The sequence below is a fragment of the Myotis yumanensis genome, unplaced genomic scaffold, assembly GCF_028538775.1.
Source record: "Myotis yumanensis isolate MYYU_CA2020_CCGP unplaced genomic scaffold, mMyoYum1.0.hap1 SCAF_1, whole genome shotgun sequence".
In the NCBI taxonomy this organism is placed as follows: Eukaryota; Metazoa; Chordata; class Mammalia; order Chiroptera; family Vespertilionidae; genus Myotis; species Myotis yumanensis.
In genome coordinates this window covers 64,982,392-65,003,242 of record NW_027223752.1, presented here as the reverse complement: position 1 = coordinate 65,003,242, position 20,851 = coordinate 64,982,392, and the positions used below count along the sequence as shown (strand labels likewise).

The 20,851-nt window shown below is 45.2% G+C and overlaps 1 protein-coding gene across 1 annotated transcript in view; it reads right to left on the bottom strand.

The window, feature by feature from the left end:
- The window catches only part of SHC4 (SHC adaptor protein 4), a 115,274-nt gene extending 94,786 nt beyond the window's left edge, over nt 1-20,488 (bottom strand). Inside the window, exon 1 of the mRNA XM_070423334.1 lies at nt 19,847-20,488. Within this exon, the coding sequence (XP_070279435.1) occupies nt 19,847-20,431 (585 nt within the window). The 5' untranslated portion in view covers nt 20,432-20,488. The remainder of the gene's footprint in view (nt 1-19,846) is intronic.
- Between the last annotated feature and the right edge of the window lie 363 nt (nt 20,489-20,851).

Genomic DNA, 20,851 nt, shown 5'->3' with positions numbered 1-20,851 from the left:
GCTCCTGCCCCTGCCTGTCAAGTTAAATACTGCTCTCTGGGAATAATCTGAAATCTTGGATAGCAGTATATAGAACTAAATTACTATTACAAACTGGGTACCATTTCATTGTCACTGAAAAAGACCAATTGGAAAAGGCCATTTTGTCAGCCATTGCCATGTTTAGTCAAACACTAGGTCCCAGTGAGAACATCTGTATGATAGTGGTTTCAATCTTCCCAGCTCTCTAAGGCAGTAACTATGCCCAGTGTGTGGTCATATCTGGAAGTCATGGTGGCCAAAGAACCTCATTCACACCGCTCCCCCCTCCAAGTCACAGCACTGGAGTTTTACGTGAATGGTCCGTTGTTCTGTGTTACACTAAAACCACAACTCCCATTAGTCAGTCTCCCACTGGTGATAAAGTGCTGAATGATGTCGGACTGGTTTTCAGCGTCTATGACATCTCTGAAAGAAGCGGCCAACAATATGCCTTTGCAGAATTGCAGTCCAAATGTTACTCATCTCTCATTACACTTCTTTTTACATGAAACACAAGAGTTTACTGTAGCTCAAGTCAGTGCATTCTGACTCCTATTATGACTTGGAAGGGCCCTGGAGATTATCCATTCCAACCCGTCTACTTTTCAGGGATTAAAGAATCAAGTGGCTTGTCTGATGTCATTTGGCACTTAAAGGGCATGCAGAGTAGAGCTACTAAAGACACAAAACAGAAGTCAGAAATGTACAAGGAGAGGCTGGCCAATGTGGCTCAGTGGTTGAGCATCAACCCATGAACCAAGGGGTCACAGTTCAATTCTCGGTTAGGGCACATGTCTGGGTTGCGGGCTCAATCCCCAGTATGGAGGGTCCAGGAGGCAGCCCATGAATGATTCTCTCTCATCATTGATGTTTCTATCTCTCTTCCTCTCTCTTCCTCTCCCTGAAATCAATAAAAACATTTTTTTAAGAAAAAAAATGTACAAGGGAACCAGAGAGTATGATGAGGTGGAAGACAAGGGCACACAGAGCTTCAAAGAGAACAGATTGTTAACTGAATTGAGGGCAGCAGAGAGAATCAATGTGCTGAAGAGCTAGACAACGACCACTGGCATTTGGCAACTGCTGAGTTTGACCATGGGAGTTCGTGGAGCAATAGCAGTAGAGTAGGGGAGCAGAACCAGAGAGCGGTGGTTTAGAGTGTACTATAGAGGCAAGGAAGTAAACCAGTGAGCATAGTGCTTTGTTTTACTTTTTCTTCTGAGGAATTTATATATATATATATATATTTAAATATATTTTATTGATTTTTTACAGAGAGGAAGGGAGAAGTAGAGGGATAGAGAGTTAGAAACATTGATGAGAGAGAAACATCGATTCAGCTGCCTCCTGCACACTCCCTACTGGGGACGTGCCCGCAACCCAGGTACATGCCTCAGGAATTTATATTTTAACAAAAGAGGAAAGATAAGCTAAGGGGAGGAGGTTACTTTAAGGATGGAACTGACTTACGCGTGCTCCTAGGATAGAAAGGTTGACAATGACAGGAGAGGGAGAGAATGGAGAGATCGCAGTCCCTGGGGAGGCAGAAGTGGACACTGTTCATGAAATGTGTAAGGCCTGATTCAAATAAATGCTTTTAATCATGAATCAGATTCTCCCAAGTGCCCAAATCAAATAGCTTTCAACGTTGGAAGGAACATTTGCCCTTTTCCTATGTCTGGATACTATTTAGGGATTCTTAAATATTCCTATCATCATCTGTGCAAATGGAAACGTTATGGTGAATAGCAGCAAAGTCCTATGGCTTCAGCAACCACAGGGCTGCTTTAGAATTGAATCGAAGAGGCATAATGATTAGAGCTAGAAAGAAGTGACCTGCTAATCAATATTTAAACACAAAACCCAGCTCATAAAACCTTTGCATTGGAAAGGTCTATCTGCCCCAACCCCCTTATTTTTGAAGCATTTATGATATTTCCACAAGTTCATGCAACGTCACAAAGCTCTAAACAAGTGTAGAAAACTGCTAACCTGTTCCCGTTATCACAGACCTCAAGTTGCCAATGAATTCTAACCTAGATTTGTGAGTCAAACTCAAATGATGCCTGTACATTACTTAGTGACACCTTCAGAAAACAACTTAAATAGAATCTTAGGTTTAATTTGCTTGTTTTGTAGCTTGTACTCTTTTTTCAAAATCTCAGCATTTTTAACTGAATGCAAGGAATAGAGTACAAGGAGGATCTCTATTTCCTTTAAAGTCCATTTGCATGAGGTAGGTTATTAGTACTCTTGGTTATTACAATAAGTAATGATTTTCTACAAGGATGTGTAGTTCCATGTAAGCAATCAGAAAGACAGGCATGTGAGAACGATGCCAAAGGTAGGAAGAGGTCAATCAGTGGTAACAGCTACTAATGGGAGTCTACCTCAGGTTTGAGATTCTCATGGAAATTAATAAGCTTCTTTCCTTTTCCAGCCACTGACTATACTCCATACCTCCAACCATTGCCCTGAATACTCCTGACCGATGGCATTCATTGAATACACAAATGGAAACCAAGAGTAGGTGACACCATGCAGATGGCTCTGAACCAGCCATTCCCATCATATTTAACGGTCTCTGTTCATAGCATCATTTCCTTTAACATCCTTCTGAAACTCCATATCCTCCAGAAACTCCTCTGATCCTCCCACTGAAGAAATGAGATGGATAATTCAACCATCACCAAAAATCACCCTTTCCACAATCTAAGCCTACGGGCTTTGAAGTGGTCCAGGGATGGGCTGTTGTAAGGCTCTGCACAGTTCTGGGGTGTAACACTGTGTGATCACCTGCCTTTGCCTCAACCATCTTAAACCATGAGCTCCTAGGAGGTCGGGGCAGAGATTCTGGGTTGCCTACCTCTATCCTTTCCCTGTATTTCCTTTCCTCTTTTGTTCCTTACTAATAGAATCTCCAATGTACCCAGCTTAAAAACTACCATTTCCCAGCTTCCCGTGAAGCCAGGAGACCAATGGGATGTAAAGAATGTCGTTGGATTCCAGGAAAGTCACTTACCAGGGCTAACTCAGCCCTGAAGTGCACCATTGTTGTCCTTGTTCATTCCCTGCTGCCTGGAAAATGGGCATGATGGGGGATGCTCCAGTGGCCGTGTTGCAATCTTGAGTGAGCTTGAGGGTGGAAGCTATGGGTTAAGGATGGCCAAACAAAAAGATGGGAGGAGCCTGGGTTATTGATAACTGTGGGACCACTATGTAGCTCTGGCCTGCCTACCTATGAACTTCTTTTACGTGAGCCAAAAAGCAAACCTCTGTCTTGTTTAAACTCCAGTTATTTGAGTCTTTGTAAAAACCTATTCCGAAGGGATACAGAGGCCTTTTAACCTGTGTTTTGCAGATGATGGTCTGGGAGTCAGGGCTCCTCTGAGGCTCCCTTCCTACCAAATGAGTTTTGTGAAAAGGTTTAAGACTAGAATCAGTTCAGCAGTTCTTCAATTGATTTTCCTACCTACCAGCAAAAGTAACATCTTAAAAGTGGTCATCTCTTTTATCTGAAAGAGAGATTTTATATCATAACACCTTAACTGAAGGTCTCCTACTTGACAACTTCAAGTGTCCTAACCATGACTGAGAATTCAGAAGTAACTGCCCAAACAGATTTTCTAACTAAAGCAAATGTGTGTGTTTTTCCCTAGGAGAGCACTTTGGTCCTTCATTCAGAGCCCATGTCCTCTCGACTTAGATACGGTTTTAACAGGTTGTCTTCTCAGGACTCAGAAGCCCAAATTGAAGTTTTGGGTTCTCCTTGGGATAGGCTCGCTGTCAAAAGCAAGGAGTGACAGCTGACTGTGCAGAAGGAATCCAAAAAATCACACAAATATAGACATATACATTTTTCAAGCTCTCCTATTTGGGGACCCAGAGTTCAGGGGTAACCAGCCCATCGCACTCATTAGCTCCCAGAAGTCTGCCCTGCTCCCAGCACAGCACCATGGCCGTTAAGAGTGAAAGCTCATTCAAACTGTATTCACTCACAGGCGGTTCCTAGACCCAAGAAAGTTGAAAGCACGCGTCCACACAAAATCTTATACGTGAATGTTCAGAGCAGCATTATTTATAAAAACCCCAAAGTAGAAACAACCCAAATGTCTATCAACTGGTGAATGGATCAATAAAATGTGGGATATCCACCCAATGGACCATTATTCGGCCATAAAAAGAAATGAAGGTCCCAGCGTTTGAGCATCAACCTATGGAGGTCAGGATTCAATTCCCTATCAGGACACATGCGTGGGTTTCGGGCTCGATCCCCAGTAGGGGGCATGCAGGAGGCAGCCGACCAATGATTCTCTCTCATCATGTCTCTCTCCCTTTCCCTTCCTCTCTGAAATCAATAAAGTATATTTTTTTTAAAAAAGAAATGAAGTATAACACATGCTACCACATGGATCATTCTTGAAAATATTTATGCTAAGTACAAGAAGCCAGGCTCAAAGGACAACATATTGTATGACTACGTTTATATAAAATGTCCCAAATAATTGAATCCACAGAGACAGAAAGTTGATTAGTAGTTTCCAGGGGTGGAGGGGGGTCTTAGAGGGTGACTGCTATTGGGTACTTGGCTACTTTTTGGTGTGCTGAGGATGTTCCAAAATTAGATAGGGGTTATGGTTGCCCTACTCTGAGAATATACTTAACACCACTAAATGATACACCGTAAGGGTGAATATTTTTTATTTATTTATTTTTTAAATATATTTTATTGATTTTTTACAGAGAGGAAGGGAGAGGGGTAAAGAGTCAGAAACATCAATGAGAGAGAAACATCGATCAGCTGCCTCCTGCACACTCCCTACTGGGTATGTGACCACAACCCAGGTACATGCCCTTGACCAGAATCGAACCGGGGACCCTTGAGTCCGCAGGCCGACGCTCTATCCACTGAGCCAAACCAGTTAGAGCCGTAAGGGTGAATTTTATGGTGTGTGAATTATATCTCAATAAAACTGTTACAAAAATAAAACATAGATCTAGATTTACAGTGGTTCTCAACCTTCTGGCCCTTTAAATACAGTTCCTCATGTTGGGACCCAACCATAAGATTATTTTCGTTGCTACTTCATAACTGGAATGTTGCTACTGTTATGAATCGTAATGTAAATATCTGATATGCAGGATGGTCTTAGGCGACCCTTGTGAAAGGGTCGTTCGACGCCCAAAGGGGTCGCGAACCACAGGTTGAGAACTGCTGATCTAGAGGAAAAAATTGGCATTTCCCTCCCAATCAGTTATCAAACATCTTTGAAGAGAAAGAAGCCTATAATCTTCATTACACAGAGGTTCCCATGTCAGTAAAAAAATTTAAGTTGTAGAAGATTGACTTCTAAAGGGGGAAGCTTCCATTACTGGAGAAACCCCATGATGTCCTGGCGATGTCAGCTCAATGAGCTTGACTGTATCAGGGTTCCTACCAGTGGGCATTGACAGCATCTGTGGGCACATCATTCAGGAGAAACAGCCCTCTCAGCTCACTTAAACAGTTGGGTGATGACTCACAGAGCTTCTGCCCTTTCACTTTTTTCAGAGTTGCTCAGTGTGTACAGGAAACATTAACTCACCAGCCGGTGAGCCACATCAAACCTTTCTGGAAGTCAGCAGGCTATAAATCATAAATAAATATATTATCCGTGAGTGTGCACATTACACTTCCTGGAGGCCTCCAGGATCAATACTCACTCCTTGCCAAGACCCAGGGGCCTCCCGCAGCAATGCCGACATCCTACCCACCCTTCCTCTTCCTCCCCCTCCACCCCCTCTCCTCCTTTCCTCCCCAGAATCTCTCCTTGGTTTCCCGTTGGGGTTTGCTGCCTGGCGCTCTCCCTCCTCAATGATCATCTTTGCTCTCTGTGCAATACTTTCTGAACTTTCCCTCCTCAAAGCCCTGTCACTGAACTCGGTGCAGCGGTACGGTGCTTGCAGTCTTAGTCTTTCTTTTCACAGAACTTTGCAACTTATTACTGCTTGTCATACGAGATAAAGAATTGAAGATCTGGTGCTGAATAAGGGTGTCTTTGTTTCTAAGTGAACAGCTCACAGCTACCCCTGATAGGTTAACATATTTTTTTAAACGTATCTCTGTATTTGAAGGGATTGCGAAGAGATCCGTGAGATAACTTAGGTCCTGAGAGTCCAGCATTATGCAGACAGGCTGTCTACCCAGGATGTATATGTTGGGCAGTGGGGGTGGGGTGCAGTTAAAGCTACTCTGAAAAGTTTTAGGTATTTATTTCAAACATTCAGTACGCTTAAAATATTTTCTTTTCAAATCAAACACTCTTTCCAAGCATCTCTTCATCTAGCCAGAATTAGTATCTTTAACATCATTTCAGAAACCAAAAGAAAACCAGAATGAAAATAGACTCGCTTCTGGTCAGCATTCTCCTCCATCCCACCCACAGGTCCCATCTTGGCCAAAGCACCCGCCTGTGTTCTCTCCTCTCCGGCAAAGCCATGCAGGTCAGTGGGCGGGAGAGAGGATGCATTTTGTTGAGTAAAGTACCTTGGTTTCTGGCAGACGATATGTAAAAATCGGTTTTGGCTAGAGCATATTTCCAATTGTTAATGTTATCTCATCTGAGAAAGATATGCATTTTTTTTCCAAATGACAGATAAAAGCTGCTGATAACAAACTACATCTACTCTTGTAACAAACTTGTTCTATTCGTTTAATGTTTACAAAATGTTGTGAAGATACAAATGGCACCCTATAAAATGCAGATTGTTGTTAAAAGGAACAAAAAACAGAGGGTCTTCACTTAGTCTGAAGCTGGTAGAACTATGTTGGCTGTGGGTTTTCTTTGCAAAGGGAAAGGCTTGGGGTCATAGATGAGTTTCTAAATTTAAACCTCTCTAGTTGCTGATTCAGTTTCATCTTCTGAAAACAGGGTCTTGGACAGGATTCTGCAGGGCAGTCGGATACCTGCTGTATCCCTAACTGTGTTTTATATTTTCCAGTTTGCTGGGGACACTCTATATAGCACTTTCTCCAAACAGAAACTGTTTGGAGACTAAGAACAAGAGTGTTCATTAAACACTGTCTGCTCTTCAAGGACTAGATGCTGTTGTCAAGTTTAGTGGGGGGAAATATGTAGAATGTAAAACACACTCACTGATTACAACTATGCAGCAAAGCTTTTGTACGTGATGCCAAAAATCAGAAATGTATTGTGAAACATGTCAACAGAACCAAGTTGCTGAACTGTTAGCACCCAATACTACAAAAGCTGTGATTGGGTTTCCATTTAACCAATTTGCTTCGGCCACCAGGCGGCTAGAACGCCCACACCTTCTGCTGCCACCATTTGAATTGTGGACGTACCAGGAATCCCACTGAATTGGTGCCACACCAGTACCCTTATATGGCAATTGTAATGGCCAATGAAATCACATGATTTAAGTAGATATTAAACAAACTGATAAAATATGAGTGTGGATTTCTTAAAGGCAGTCATTTTCATAAAACTTAAGTCAAAAACTTTGGAAAGACTTTATGAAGGCAAGTTGCTTTAAAAAATAATGTTAGGTGTGGATAAGACAACTCCAAAAAGATTTTAAAATAAAACTGATTCTGCACTCAGGTTGCTTTGAGGATGTCTCCAAGATCTCACTTTAAAAAAACTAAAAGGAGGAATGTTGATAAGAAACTATGGGTAGAATTCGTGCAAGAGAAATGAAAGGGGATATTAATCATTGTATTTACAAAACTGAGAGAAAGGCCTCGGCTCTACAAAACAAAAGCACATTTATATATGTTTAACTTAAGTGTCAAAAGAACATATGGAACAATTTCATCAGAGAAGAGGCCTCTACTATATTGTATTAAGTAACGCTCCATTCTTCTACCCTCGAAAATCACCTAACATCTACCTGCCTTACTGGGACAGTTGTCAGGTTAGGAAAGATGCCCAATCACCTGGCTTGGCGCACAAAGTGCACACAGGCCTAAGGCTCTCCTAACTCTGCCAGCCTGCTGGACACCATCCTCTCTTCAGTGACTCTCTGCGACATCAAGTTCAATGTATCAGAAAGCAAACATCTTACCTTCTCAACACTGTTCTCCTCCTGTGGTCCTCCAGGTCTTTTACTGGCATGTTTTCCCACCCCAACCCAAGCCTTTTACTCAAAAGCTCAGGCAGGTTGGATTGGAAACTGCCCTTCCTCTTTGCCCTCTTCATCAAATTTTTCTTCCATAATATCTCTACCAATGTTTCTTAACTTCACTTCCTCTATGAAGACCCTGATATAGACACTTGTCACCTTGACTATGGCTGTAACAGCCTTTGAACAGATTCCCCACCTCCAGACACTCACTCCCTTCTCTACACAAATGAATCCTGATGCCTCTTCTCAAATATCTAATAAACTTCTTAGCCTGATATCTAAGGTCTGCTATAATCTGGCTCAGATCTTAGTTTATTATCTACCATTTTTTTCCAAGCAGCTTCTACTCTAACCAAACTAAAATCAATGCTCTCCCTTGTATGTAAACCATATTTCCTCCATGTGGAATGCCCTTTTATAAATATACTAGAGGCCCAGTGCATGAAATTCATGCATGGGTGGGGTCCCTAGGCCTGGCCGCCAATCAGGGCCGATCAGGGCCAGGCCGATCAGGGCTGGGCCAGGCGTGAAAGAAACGGACCCCAAAACCATGCGGTTCCCTGTCTCACCCCCTCCTTCCCTTTCTGCCGTGCCATCACTGCGGCAGGCAGGCAGCGGGCAAATCGGGGCCTGCCAGCTAGGGGGAGGGACTGTGGAAGAGTGGCCAGCCAGGGGGGAGGGACCACAGGAGGTTGGCTAGCCAGGGGAGGTTGGCTGTGGGAGTGCACTGACCACCAGGGGGCAGGCAGCTCCTGCGTCGGCCCCCTGGTAGTCAGTGTGTGTCATAGCGACCAGTCGTTCCGGTCATTCCGGTCGCTTAGGCTTTTATATATATAGATATGTCCTGTGGTGTAACTGCTGTCCATTTTTAGGGACCATCTCAAATGCCATAATCTGCTCTGAAAGCCTTTTCTCATTGCCCAGCTAGAAGCTGTCTCTACCTCTTAGAGTTTATTACACTGATGGATTTGACTATTTGCTGTAGGTATACATCATTTTCTACCATGTGTTATGATTAGTCATCTCCCAGTTTCAACTGAGAGTTTCACAAAGTGTATTTGACAAAACAGTAGTTCCAGACAAAAGCTGAACAATAAATTTGAAAATGCTGCCTGCTCTAGTCCCCACCTTAGGAATTTCAGTGCGGATGAAGAAAAATGAATGTGTATGATAAATGTCTAAAGGTGGAATTAGCAGGACTTGAAAACTGGAGGCTGTGAGGGTAAGACAGAATGAGTGGTATAGAACAGCGGTCGCCAACCTTTCAGAATTCACGGACCACCAGTGGTCCACTGACCACCGGTGGGCAACCGCTGGTCTAGAATGACATTCGGATTTCTGACCGAACAGCTGGGAACTGCCATTCACTGAGAACTCAAAAGGAGGGAGCGGAGGGCCAGTATCCAATGATGTCTTTCTTGCAACAGTTAAATTTAATATCTTAGTGGAGAGTGGCAGTAAGAAGATAAAAGGCCAAACCCATGGCTTTCTCGGTTCTCATCTTCCTTGAATAATCCCCGAGTTCTGACATAGTTTTGTTCAACCTCTTTCTCCTCGAAACTCTCCCCTCCTTCCCCATCTTCTCTCCATCCTGCTCCTCACGCTGCTAGTTCTGTCCCTGATGCCTTTTGTTCCTCTGCCTCCATGAAATACCTAAATGTGGCATGCTCTAAGCCTCTCCTCTTCTTGCTCCATACCCTCATTTGGGTAGCCTTGTTCATTCCCGGTGTCTTGATGATCACAGCAGCAAAAATGATTTCTCTTCAGCCCTACCTATTCGATGTTCTCCAGGAGATTCCCACCTGGATGCTTTGAAGTCACCTTGAATGCAACACATGCAAAATGGAACTCACCCCCAAATGCTTCCTGCTCCCCACCTCCTCCTCTGATGGGTCTCACATCTTTCCCCAATTCTATTCCACTGCCTTTGTTCCCAAACGGCTTCGCATCTGAGCTCCCTTTTCCCACTCACTCTCCTTTTGGATCCTCTCTGAGCACTGCAGCCCATATACTCTTTCAAAAACATACCTCTGAGTTTGTCATTCCCCTATTTAAAATAAAAAAATCCATAGTTTTCTGTTGGAAAACCCAACTTTTCAGACATTATACAACTTTGTAATAGCATCCGTTCATCTTATTTTCCCTCAGACCTCCTACAGATACCCCATGCCCTGTCCCACCAAGTCAAATTGCTCACTCCTTCCCAAACGCATCCTCCACTTCCCACCTCCGTGCCTCCCCTCCTGTCAGTGTCTTTGCCCATTATGCTCTTCCTCCATCTCTGCCTGTGAAAACACAAATGATTTAGTTAAGACTCAGTGAAGATGCCGCCTCCTTCATGAAACCTTCTCTAACCACCTCAAATGGAAGGAGTTCACTTTCCTCCCTCAACTCCCACAGGCTTCACTTGCATCATTTTGGCGTCATTTATTATACACTGACCAATATCACAGACATGTGTGTGGACATCTTTGTTCTCCTCTCACCTTTCATATTAGAACCTCCTCATGCAAGAATTATGTCTTATTCAGAAAAGGTACTGAAAGAGCCCGGCCTGGGAGTCAGGAGACCTGAATCTTAGTCCTTGCTCTGCCGCTGATGAGCCCTGTGACCTTGGATAGCTCAGCTTGCCATGAAACAGAACTTTGCAGCCTAATATATCAGTCTGCGTCCCGAGTCCAGGGTTAAAGGAACCATGTTGAGGAGAGGGGGGGAGGAGGCAATGCTTTTCAAGGCCCTAGAGCTGGCAAAGGTAAAACACACACACACACAAAAATCAAGTTTGAATTATACATCTCGCCATTTCCTAATGAATGATTCATAGAAATTATGATCTGACGACACTGAGGGGAAAATCCAATTTCTGAGGTTGTCCTTATTGCCCTTGGGCTTTTTCCTCAGGTTGCTTGCTTCCCAGCACTTCTTCCCTTCTAACTAGAGGGTGTTTCCAATCCCCAAACAAACCCTTCTAAAAATTTACTTATAAGTTAGTTGTTAAAAATCTTAATGCATTTCCTATGAAATGAAGGTCTGGACAATAGTAGGATGCCATGGTTAGGATACCAAGCTAGCCTGGAAACAACCTTTAGCCCAGAGGGCACCTGAGGTGGAAACTGCTGCCAGTACCTGATCGACAAGTAAACACTAGCAGCACATGGCTAATTAGCCCCACGGTCATTCCCATCGCTTGAGATCCCCATGTGGAAGCCTGAGGAGTATTGTTTGGGTCAGGGTAAGAGAGTGAACTATAATATTTAGAGAATCTGTGGGTTTAAAGAAGAAAATTAGAAGGAGCTTAGGTTGATTTTTCAGACTAATCAATTGTCTATTCTTCTATTCATTGTTTCCTCCTAATGCACATCCCAGGCTTATGCACTTCGTCCCACGGACTCGGGGTTTCTCAGCCTCAGTAGTACTATTGACACTTTGGGCCTGAGAATTCTGTGTTCTGTCTCCATGAGTGGGCTGTCCTTTCCTTTGTGTCTTCCTGTTGTGTCCCTCTACCATTGTCACCTCTTTTGTTTGCCAGCTGCTTCCGGATTTCCCATTAACTAGCTTAAGCCATCTGTCCTCCCTACCTTCAGGGGCAGGAAGTGGGAAGAAGATGGCTAGCTGATATTGGTGGTGTCTGACCATGATGAACCCTCAACCTGCACCCTGGGGCCAGGCCCCAGGCAAGTGGCCAGGCCTCCTAAGGGGAGTGGCTGGAGAGGCAGCTAGCCAGGCTAAATTCTCAGCAAAGGGCTCTCAGAATGGGTAGAGATTCTAGTGTGAAAATGGAGCCTAGACCCAGGGGCGCCTCCCATCTAACTATCAACATTTTTAACAATGAACTGAAGGCCAGAGGCCTTTTTCCCATTTAGGGACATAAAATGAGCCCCCTGTTCACTATGTGATACTGGTTAGAGCAGTGGTTCTCAACCTTCCTAATGCTACGACCCTTTAATACAGTTCCTCATGCTGTGGTGACCACCAACTATAAAATTATTTTCGTTGCTACTTCATAACTGTAATTTTGCTACTGTTATGAATCGTAATGTAAATATCTGATATGCAGGATGTATTTTCATTGTTACAAATTGAACATAATTAAAGCACAGTGATTAATCACAAAAACAATATGTAATTATATGTGTGTTTTCCGATGGTCTTAGGCAACCCCTGTGAAAGGATCGTTCGACCCCCCAAAGGGGTTGCGACCCACAGGTTGAGAACCGCTGGGTTAGAGGTTAGGAGATGTATAATGACCAAAATTAAAGCAGGAAATGACTTGGTGTTAGATTTCATAATTTTTTTTTTTTTTTGGTATAGCAAAGATGGAAATTTATTGAAGAACAAGTACAGACTCCCACGTGGGGAAGGGGAAAAAAAATCTCACAGCACAGACACCCAAGTGGGGAGGGGGAAAGAGTCCCCAGATTTCATAATATTTTTAATGGCCCTCGCTGGTTTGCTCAGTGGATAGAGCATCAGCCCATGGACCAAAGGGTTCTGGGTTCGATTCCGGTCAAGAGGACATACCCTGGTTGCAGGCTTGATCCCCAGCTTTTGTTGGGGTGTATGTAGGAGAAATGTGAGAGATGTTTCTCTCTCTTTCTCCCTCCCTTCCACTCTCTCTCTAAAAAAAAAAAAAAAATACTAAAAAATCAATGGAAAAAAATCCTCAAGTGAGGATTAACAAAAATATATATTTTAATGTCATCTTGTACACCTAAGTTTATGGTTGCAAATTTATATGTACTTGGCATCATTGCTATGATATCAATAAATTTCTGTTATTCTGACCTCAACCAATGTTCTCAATCAAAAGTCCAGTTCTTTCAGACCTGTCGACTTTTCCAAATACCCCTTGCAAAACTCTACCACTGCATGTACCGACTCTATATGGGCAGCAACGAGGCCTGTACCTTTTGGTTTTCATGATCTTAATACGTCAATGCAAATATGACCAGATCCCTGAGCTCCAAAGCTTGTATCTTTTAGGAGAGGGGAGGAAACCCCAGCTACCTCACATTCCTGCTGCTGGTAGGAAGGGGCGAGGAGTCACCTTGCTTCATGAGCTGTGTGCAACATTTTAACACTGTCCTCGAGATGGGGCTGTCACATTGGGAACTGTATTGGGAACAGGGCTGATTCAATATAATCATGGTGACATGATATTGGCTTTAAAGTGGTATGAAAACGGAAATGAGACAAGCCATACTGAGAAGACAAGCCCAAAGGGTTGTGGAAGATGAATGAAATGTTGTACAAGTACTGGTCCGCCAAGGACATGTTACCATCCATAAACAAAAAGGTGGACTTGGTAAAAGCAATGCACTTTGGGCTCCTTGCCGCTCCTTCCTTGCTCTCTTTTCCCTTCTCACTGATTTTTAAATACAGTTTTCCTATTAGAAAAAATGTTTTCATTCTGGTCCTTTAAAAAGCACACGCACAGCATTTTAATCAAGCAGACACATCTGCATTGCATGTTCAGGGAGCGGGGGAAGGTGAAGCAAGATAAGGGTAGAAAATAGAGCATTGTACACAGTTCATGTCTGGGCTCCACCACTAAGTTGCTGTGTGCATGGGGCAAGTCACTTTACATCTCTGACCCTCTGTTTCCTCAACTATAAATAAGGTTTTGAACTTGGTCATCTGTAAGACTCTTTTCTTCTAGTTAACATTCTAGTGGCCAGGGGTGGTCAAGGACTGGACAGATCAAACCATGTGTGAGGGTTTATAGAGAATAACAGGCCTGTCCGGCGTGGCTCAGTATCGACCTAAGAAACAGGAGGTCACGGTTCGATTCCCAGTCAGGGCACACGCCCGGGATGCGAGCTCAATCCCAACTGTGGGGCCTGCAGGAGGCAGCCGATCAACGATTCTCTCTCATCATTGATGTTTCTATCTCTCTCTCCCTCTCCCTTCCTCTCTGAAATTAAAAAAAAAAAAAGTTTTTATTTTTTTTTTAAAGAGAGAGAATAACAGGAACAACAGGTCAGATCTGCCAGGGTTTTCCTAAGCTCTAGCAGAATCAAGTCCTACATCTACTCCAAGAAAGAAAGAGGAAAAACAACACAATATTCTCAAGGCCAAACTGTCAGTTTTAGCTGGAATTATTTCCTCCCACCCCTTCTACCTCCTTTTTAACCACCAATGACTTAGAACAGAGGGAAATTAGCAGTGGGCTGTGAATGCCTGACCCACACCTCTCAGGTTTGCCTTTATTTTGCATGGACCGTGGGACTGTCTCTTCAGGGATTTCCTGGAGTTACAAATCTCCCTCTTTCAAGGTTAGAGGTACCAGACTGCCTGTGTGTGTAGCAGGGCCTTTTTCTCTTAGCACTTTGTCTATAGAAAATAGAGAAAGGTTAACTCACTCCGGCTGCTTCTACAGTCCTCAGGTTGAACACCGAGCCCCAACCTGGCCTGGCTGATTAGACCACGTGAGTGATGCCAAGTTCTCAGGATCCCAGGCATCATCATTCACCCTGGCCTGCCCTGGACCAGCCTGTCCTCTGCCCCCCACCCCTCACCCCCATAATCCTACTCGCAGATGCTATTCCACAACCTGACTCCTCTCTCACTATTTCGCTGAAATTGACCACCTGCGCCCGTGCCAGTATAACACACCCCTTTCTGCTTGACTGGTGAAGCCAGCTCAGTGTTAGTAAGAGGGTGCCAAGGGCATTCCTTCTCCTCTCTATTAACAAAGAGACATAAAAAGTTATTTCCTTCAGGAAACTGTCCTGAATCTGTTTTCTCACCAAAAGAGATCCTAAGAGAAGGATATTTAAGACCAGTGGGAAAGGAGACCTGGCGTCTCCGGATCTCAGGCAGCATTTTGTTCAAACTTCTTGTTTTAAATCTGAGAAAATCAGAGAGGTAAGGTGACTCACCCAAGGTCACACAGCTATTTAATGTGAGGGCCATTACTCTAACCCAGATCTTGTCACACCAAGACCTGTGCACTCCTGTGAAAAAGATACTTGGGCAGACAGAACATTGTAGCTCTGTGGACTACATCTAATCTAGACAACAGACAGCACTAACCTATTAGCTCAGTGTTAAGACACAACATTAGACACAGGAGGATAGACAGTAAGAGTATGCTGTGATATTTACAAAGGAAGTAAAGAAAATACCTCAATACAAATTTGTATTTGCATACAAAGCTGATGAGCCCAATACCCAAGAATGTCTATGTGGGCAAACACATTGCAGTTAATGTTCTGGGGGACCGTTATGATTGAATTACATCGCCCAAAAAGGTAGGTTGAAGTCTTAACCACAAGAACCTGTGAATGTGACCTTATTTGGAGGTAGAGTCTTTGCAGATGTAATCAGGTTAAGATGCAGTCATGCTGAATCCATATGGGCCCTACCCCAGGGACTGGTGTCCTTATAAGAAGAGGGAAATTTGAACGTGGACACACAGGAGAGAAAACCACGTGAAGAGGCAGAGATTAGAGTCATGTATCCACAAGTCAAGGAATGCCAAGGTCTGCTGATTTCAGAGTTCTAGTTTCCGGAATTGCAAGAGAATAACTATCTGTTGTTGTAAGCCACCCAGTTTGTGATATTTGTCACTGCAGCCCTAGGACACTAACACGGTCTAAGGAATTGGTTGGGCTGGGCTGGGCTGAAGTGAGGAGACTGAAATCATGCAAATGAACGCGACCCAGCAAGCTCTAAGGGCCGTTCCTGTAATAAAGCTCCCCTGCACAGTGCGGTCCTCCACACACACTACTCCACTCGCACACTTCCAGGACGCCTGGAAGGAGATGAGCAGTGGAGGGAGACAAACCTGGGTTTGAATCCTGTCTGCTACTTGGGTTGTAAAGGGCAGATAACCGACTTCTGGGGTCTCAGTGCCCTCACTTGGAGAAGGCAGCCTCCCTCCGAGGGTTGGTGTGAAAACTAATATGTTCACCTGTCATAGCAGCGTTTGTTCTCTGTCTTTGCTTTATATAGTCTTTGAACTAAATTACAGGCAATTTGGGGGGTTGGGGATGGGAAAGTTTAAACACTTCCCACTGGAGAAAGGAGCCTAGAGTCATCCAACGCTGGTGCTGGGGGGCACCGTGAAGGCCATGAAGACCAAGCCGCTCATTTTAGAGATGAGCACACCCGTCACGTTGTATGTTTTCCACACTCACCACACACATGTGGGGCACCTGGGAGGCCTCCAGGTGGATGTCTGCTGATGGGTGAAGTGACGTGGGGAGACCTCAGAAAGAAATGAGATTTAATCTTATGGCGAAAATAAACCATTTGGCATCGTGGAGCAGACCTCACTCACCTCACTACTTTGCTCAGACCTGGCTGGCTGTTTCTGGCCCAGTACCTCTCAAAGGATGACTTGCTAACCATCTTCCTTGAGTGACCTCCAGGGTGTGCAAAGCCAGAGCTTAAATGAAAGTGACTAGAAATTAGGTGCTCAGGATTTCTAAAGTATTTTCAGCTGTATAACTGATTCTACGTCAAGAGACCAAAAGAAGTCATTTTAAAAAGGATATTTAACCCAAAGTCAACTGTAACTTAGAGGGCAAATACAGTTCCTATTGGAAAGATAAAATGTGCAAGGAAACAAAATGAACTATGCCATTGTCAGCACCCGCAAAATATACCTGCCATCCCCACCCAGGCCACTGCCTTTCTTACTTCCCCTGCTGTATTGCTCTCCTAACACCTACTACACATGACATATTATATTGACTTGTTTATTCAATATTCAACCAGGGCCCATCTCTACTTCCTAGAATGTAAGTTTCACCAAGGCCCAGACCTGGTCTCTTTTATTCACATATGTATCCCCAGGGCCTGTCACATAAATTGGTTCACAATACATATTCGTTGAATAAATGAGTGAATGAATAAACAAATAAGTTTTGGGGGGGAGGGGGCCAGTCATATGATGTGGATGAGGAAGTGAAATATGTGGCTGCCTCTTGCCTATAAAATCTGTCCCTATGCGACTCGCCATTAAGAATATTCCTGTCACTTCTATACCTTGCTTCCACCATCACCGAGTAACCTTTGGTTTAAGTCTTCCTATGTACCTGTTCCTATATAGGGATCACAATTTTGGTTTGGTATTTTTCACTGTAAATTAATAGGTTTCCATTTCATTTTTTTAAAAATGGGTTCACATCTCAAAGAATCCTGAGGAACAGAATCTCAACCGCGATGAAAACCTGCGGTGAAAAGAGCCCAGAATGGCACGCAAGGGACTGGGGTTCTAGATCTGTCCTTTTGACTTCTGTGTGACCTTTACAAAATCACTTATCTGGGCTTCAGTTTCTCTGTAGAGGCATTACTTGATCACTTCTGAGCCCCTGCCATCTTTCAAAGTTAGGATTCTATAAAAATTATTAAAGTAAGCTCTTCTGTGTATTTTGACTTCCTAAGAGAGGTGTCAACTGGTACCTCACATCACTGTCTAATGGCAAAATAGGATGGGTCATGGGTCAGCACTCTTCCTGGACTCGGTTATCATCCCAGGGAAAGACAGATGGGGTTCTCATTAAAAATGCAAAATGCCAGTGAAGGCACTCCCCAGGGACCATGGAGAGCACACAGCAACTCTTGCCATTTAAAATGGTACAGGTGGTGCATGGGTGTGGGGAGGGGGAAGGCGGTACCAGAGGAGAAGAAAGGCACGGCAGAAGGTAGGGGATGTCTCGGTGATGGGAAGGCAGGTGCCAAGACCATGGGTTTGGAGAGTCAGTCATTTTCCTGTTAGGACCGAGCAGACACTTACGCTTGGCAAATGAGACTGCTCCCATGAACTTTTAGTAGATACATGAAGCTATTTCCAGTATGAGTCATGTCATTGCGGAGGAGTGCAAGAGCTGAGTGTCCCATAAGTTCATCTTCCTTAGAGGTTTTAATTATCCATCTTCCAAGGCTGCCCCAAGCCTGCTCTCTTTGTAGCCCTCTCAATGTTCATTATTGGTCTTCCTAGAGATCTTAATTGCCTGTTTATAATACAGTTATCGGGCTAGCTCTGAAATTTACACCTTCGCATGAGACTCCTCACCTGAGTGCTAGTCTTATGTGACAGCCTACCTACAAATAAGTGCCACTTGGATAACATCACTTTAAATTTAACATGTCAAGGTCATACTTAGCATGAGTCTCCCCAATTCACTTGGCTTCTATCACTGGCTTCACTACTCTTATTCTGAGACTTAAGTCTGAAGGTATTTTTCACTCCTCACAACCCCCTTCATCAGCCTTTCCCTCAATTTCCATAAACAACCAGCACAAACTCACCAATCTGCCCACTGCTCAATAAATGTTGACTATTCCGTGATTTGTATTATGACCTGAAATGATCTGACCCATCACCCAAAGCTGCTGAGGCTTCTCACAGTTTTTCTCACACTCATCTCCTTTCTCTCATCGCTACCTTCATCCATGTTTTCATCCTTCTTTCCTGAACTTTCTTTCTTATTGACCTTCCCATCTCCAATAGCTCCTGGCTTCAATTCATCACAAATAAATCCACAGGTTGATCTTTTTGAAACCACTTTGGTGAAGTCCAGTTTACCTGCAAACCTACAAGGGATCTAGTCAGTGTTTAAAAACTCCTCATTTGGCATCTAAGAGCTTTCTTTGGTCAACTGCTCCCTTCTCCCCAAGCTACCCAGGATCTATACTGACCTCTTTCTGACTCATATTTGTTTGAGCCCCAGCTATGTACCACCCCTCATTACAGCATGCCCCTTCTCTCAGGAAAGCCCAGCCTCTGTGATGCTGGCCTGCAGCCACCACAGTCACACCTGCCTTTAGGCTGTGCTCATATTCTTGCCCTGCTAGGAATCTCCTCCCCTCTGCCAATCCAGATGTGTTCTCTCTTCCAAGATGCACCTTCCCCTGAAGGGGCCTCGTGAATAAATCCCAGATCACAACCTTCCATCTTTCTGAATTCCCTCAGCCTTCTCACACTAGATATCTATTACTAGGTATCTCTCTCTTTTTATTTCACATGCACTCGTCTATCTCCTCAATTGAAATGTGAGCTCCAGAAGGGCAAGGACCAAATCTACTTCTTTCACCCAGACCTGGCCTGGGCAAGAGCAGATGCAAAGCCAACAGGGACCTTGGCTTTGCACACAGCTCCTGGACAAGTCGCACTTGCCTCAGTGCAGGCAATACATGCAAAAATGCGCACCAAAGACCTAAGACTGGCTCCTCATACAAGACTAGAGACTTGGCCATGTTTTGAGAAGTGCTTGTTAAATGCTAAATTGAAATTTAAAGTATAATTCAAGTTCCTTACACAGCATGTATTCCTCTAGCACAGAAATCTCTCCCCAAGTACAATGGTCGGTATAACCTACCGGGTCTCAATCACTAATCAGATTTGAAATTCTGGACTCTTCTTGGCCAGAATGCTAGGTCCAGTGGGGACAAGAAGGGGCTGTCTCCGCTGTCCCGATCAGAAGTTGCCCCCACACCTGGCAACTACCCTAAGTTAGCACTAGTTCATGCCCTTGAACCAAAGTTGTGCGACTCCAGTACAAGGCAGGTATTTGCAGAGCCCGTAAGCCCGGCTCCCCTCCTGCCCTGGGTCCAGTTGCACAATGTCCTGTCCAAACCTAGACCATAGCCCGGTGATGTGCGGCCCCTCGCAGAAAGCAGAGAAGAGGCCCCTGTCTGTCCCCAGCAGCCCTCAGGCGTGCAGAGAGCGAGATGGAAATGGACTCACCTTCACACAGTAGTTCATGCCCATCCCCAACAGGTGCTGGAGGAAGTGCCTGTCCTGCCTGCTCCCGGGGGTCGGGTCCCCAGGGCCCGGGAGCGGGCAGGCATCCGGAGTTAGGGCGCTTGCCCTGCGCCCCACCACGTCCCGCTGCTGCGGAGGTGCAGACCCAGACCTATTTTGACTGTTTTCGGGTGAAGCTGGGCTGCTGGGAGCCGGATCCTGGCTTTCCTGGAGCTTCAGCCGGGGCACCTCTTTGGTCCCCAAGCAAAAGTTTTTCAGACTCAGCAAGGTGGCTGGGTTGGCCAGCTTCACGCTGGCCATCCGCGGGATCAAGGTGCACAGTGGGGTGGGGCTCTCCTGGGACGGCGAGGGGGCATCTTCAGCCGGCAAGTGAGGGGCCAGGGCGGGGTAGGGAGGCTGCGGGGAGCCCTTGTTCCCGACGGAGCCTCCGGGACTGCCTTCGTCCAAGGACGTGACGGACTCGTTCCGAAAGCGGCTGTACTTGGCCCTGTGCAGCATCCCGGGGTGCCCGAAGAGTCCTACATGCAGCGCGAGTCCTGCCAAGCCGTCCGGGCTGCGTTCTCGCATAGCCTTGGCAGCGCTGAGACTGGATACTGTGGCATCAATCGCCGCTCGTCTGCTAGATAACCGGTGCGGAAAGCAAATGTCTCCACGCCCCGTGCGACTCGCGGCGGCCACCTCTTCGGCTCGGCGGCCGAGCCCTTGGGGGTGACAGCCGAGAGGGAAGACGGCTCCCCAGCTCCCAGCCCTCCCCTGGACCGGGCGGCAGCACCCGGTGTCCTCGCCTGGATTCCTCGCCGGGTCAGCCTCGGTTGGGTCCCGGCTCGCGGCGGCGGGGACCACTCAAGGCCAACTCTTGGAAGCAGAACGCGGCCCCGCACCGGCCCCCGGGTCCCGCAGCCTCGCCTGCGGTGCAGGAGGTTGCAGAAATATTCAGCGCCCCCACCCCCACCCCCACCCCCAGCCGCCCCGCTGCACACAGGAACT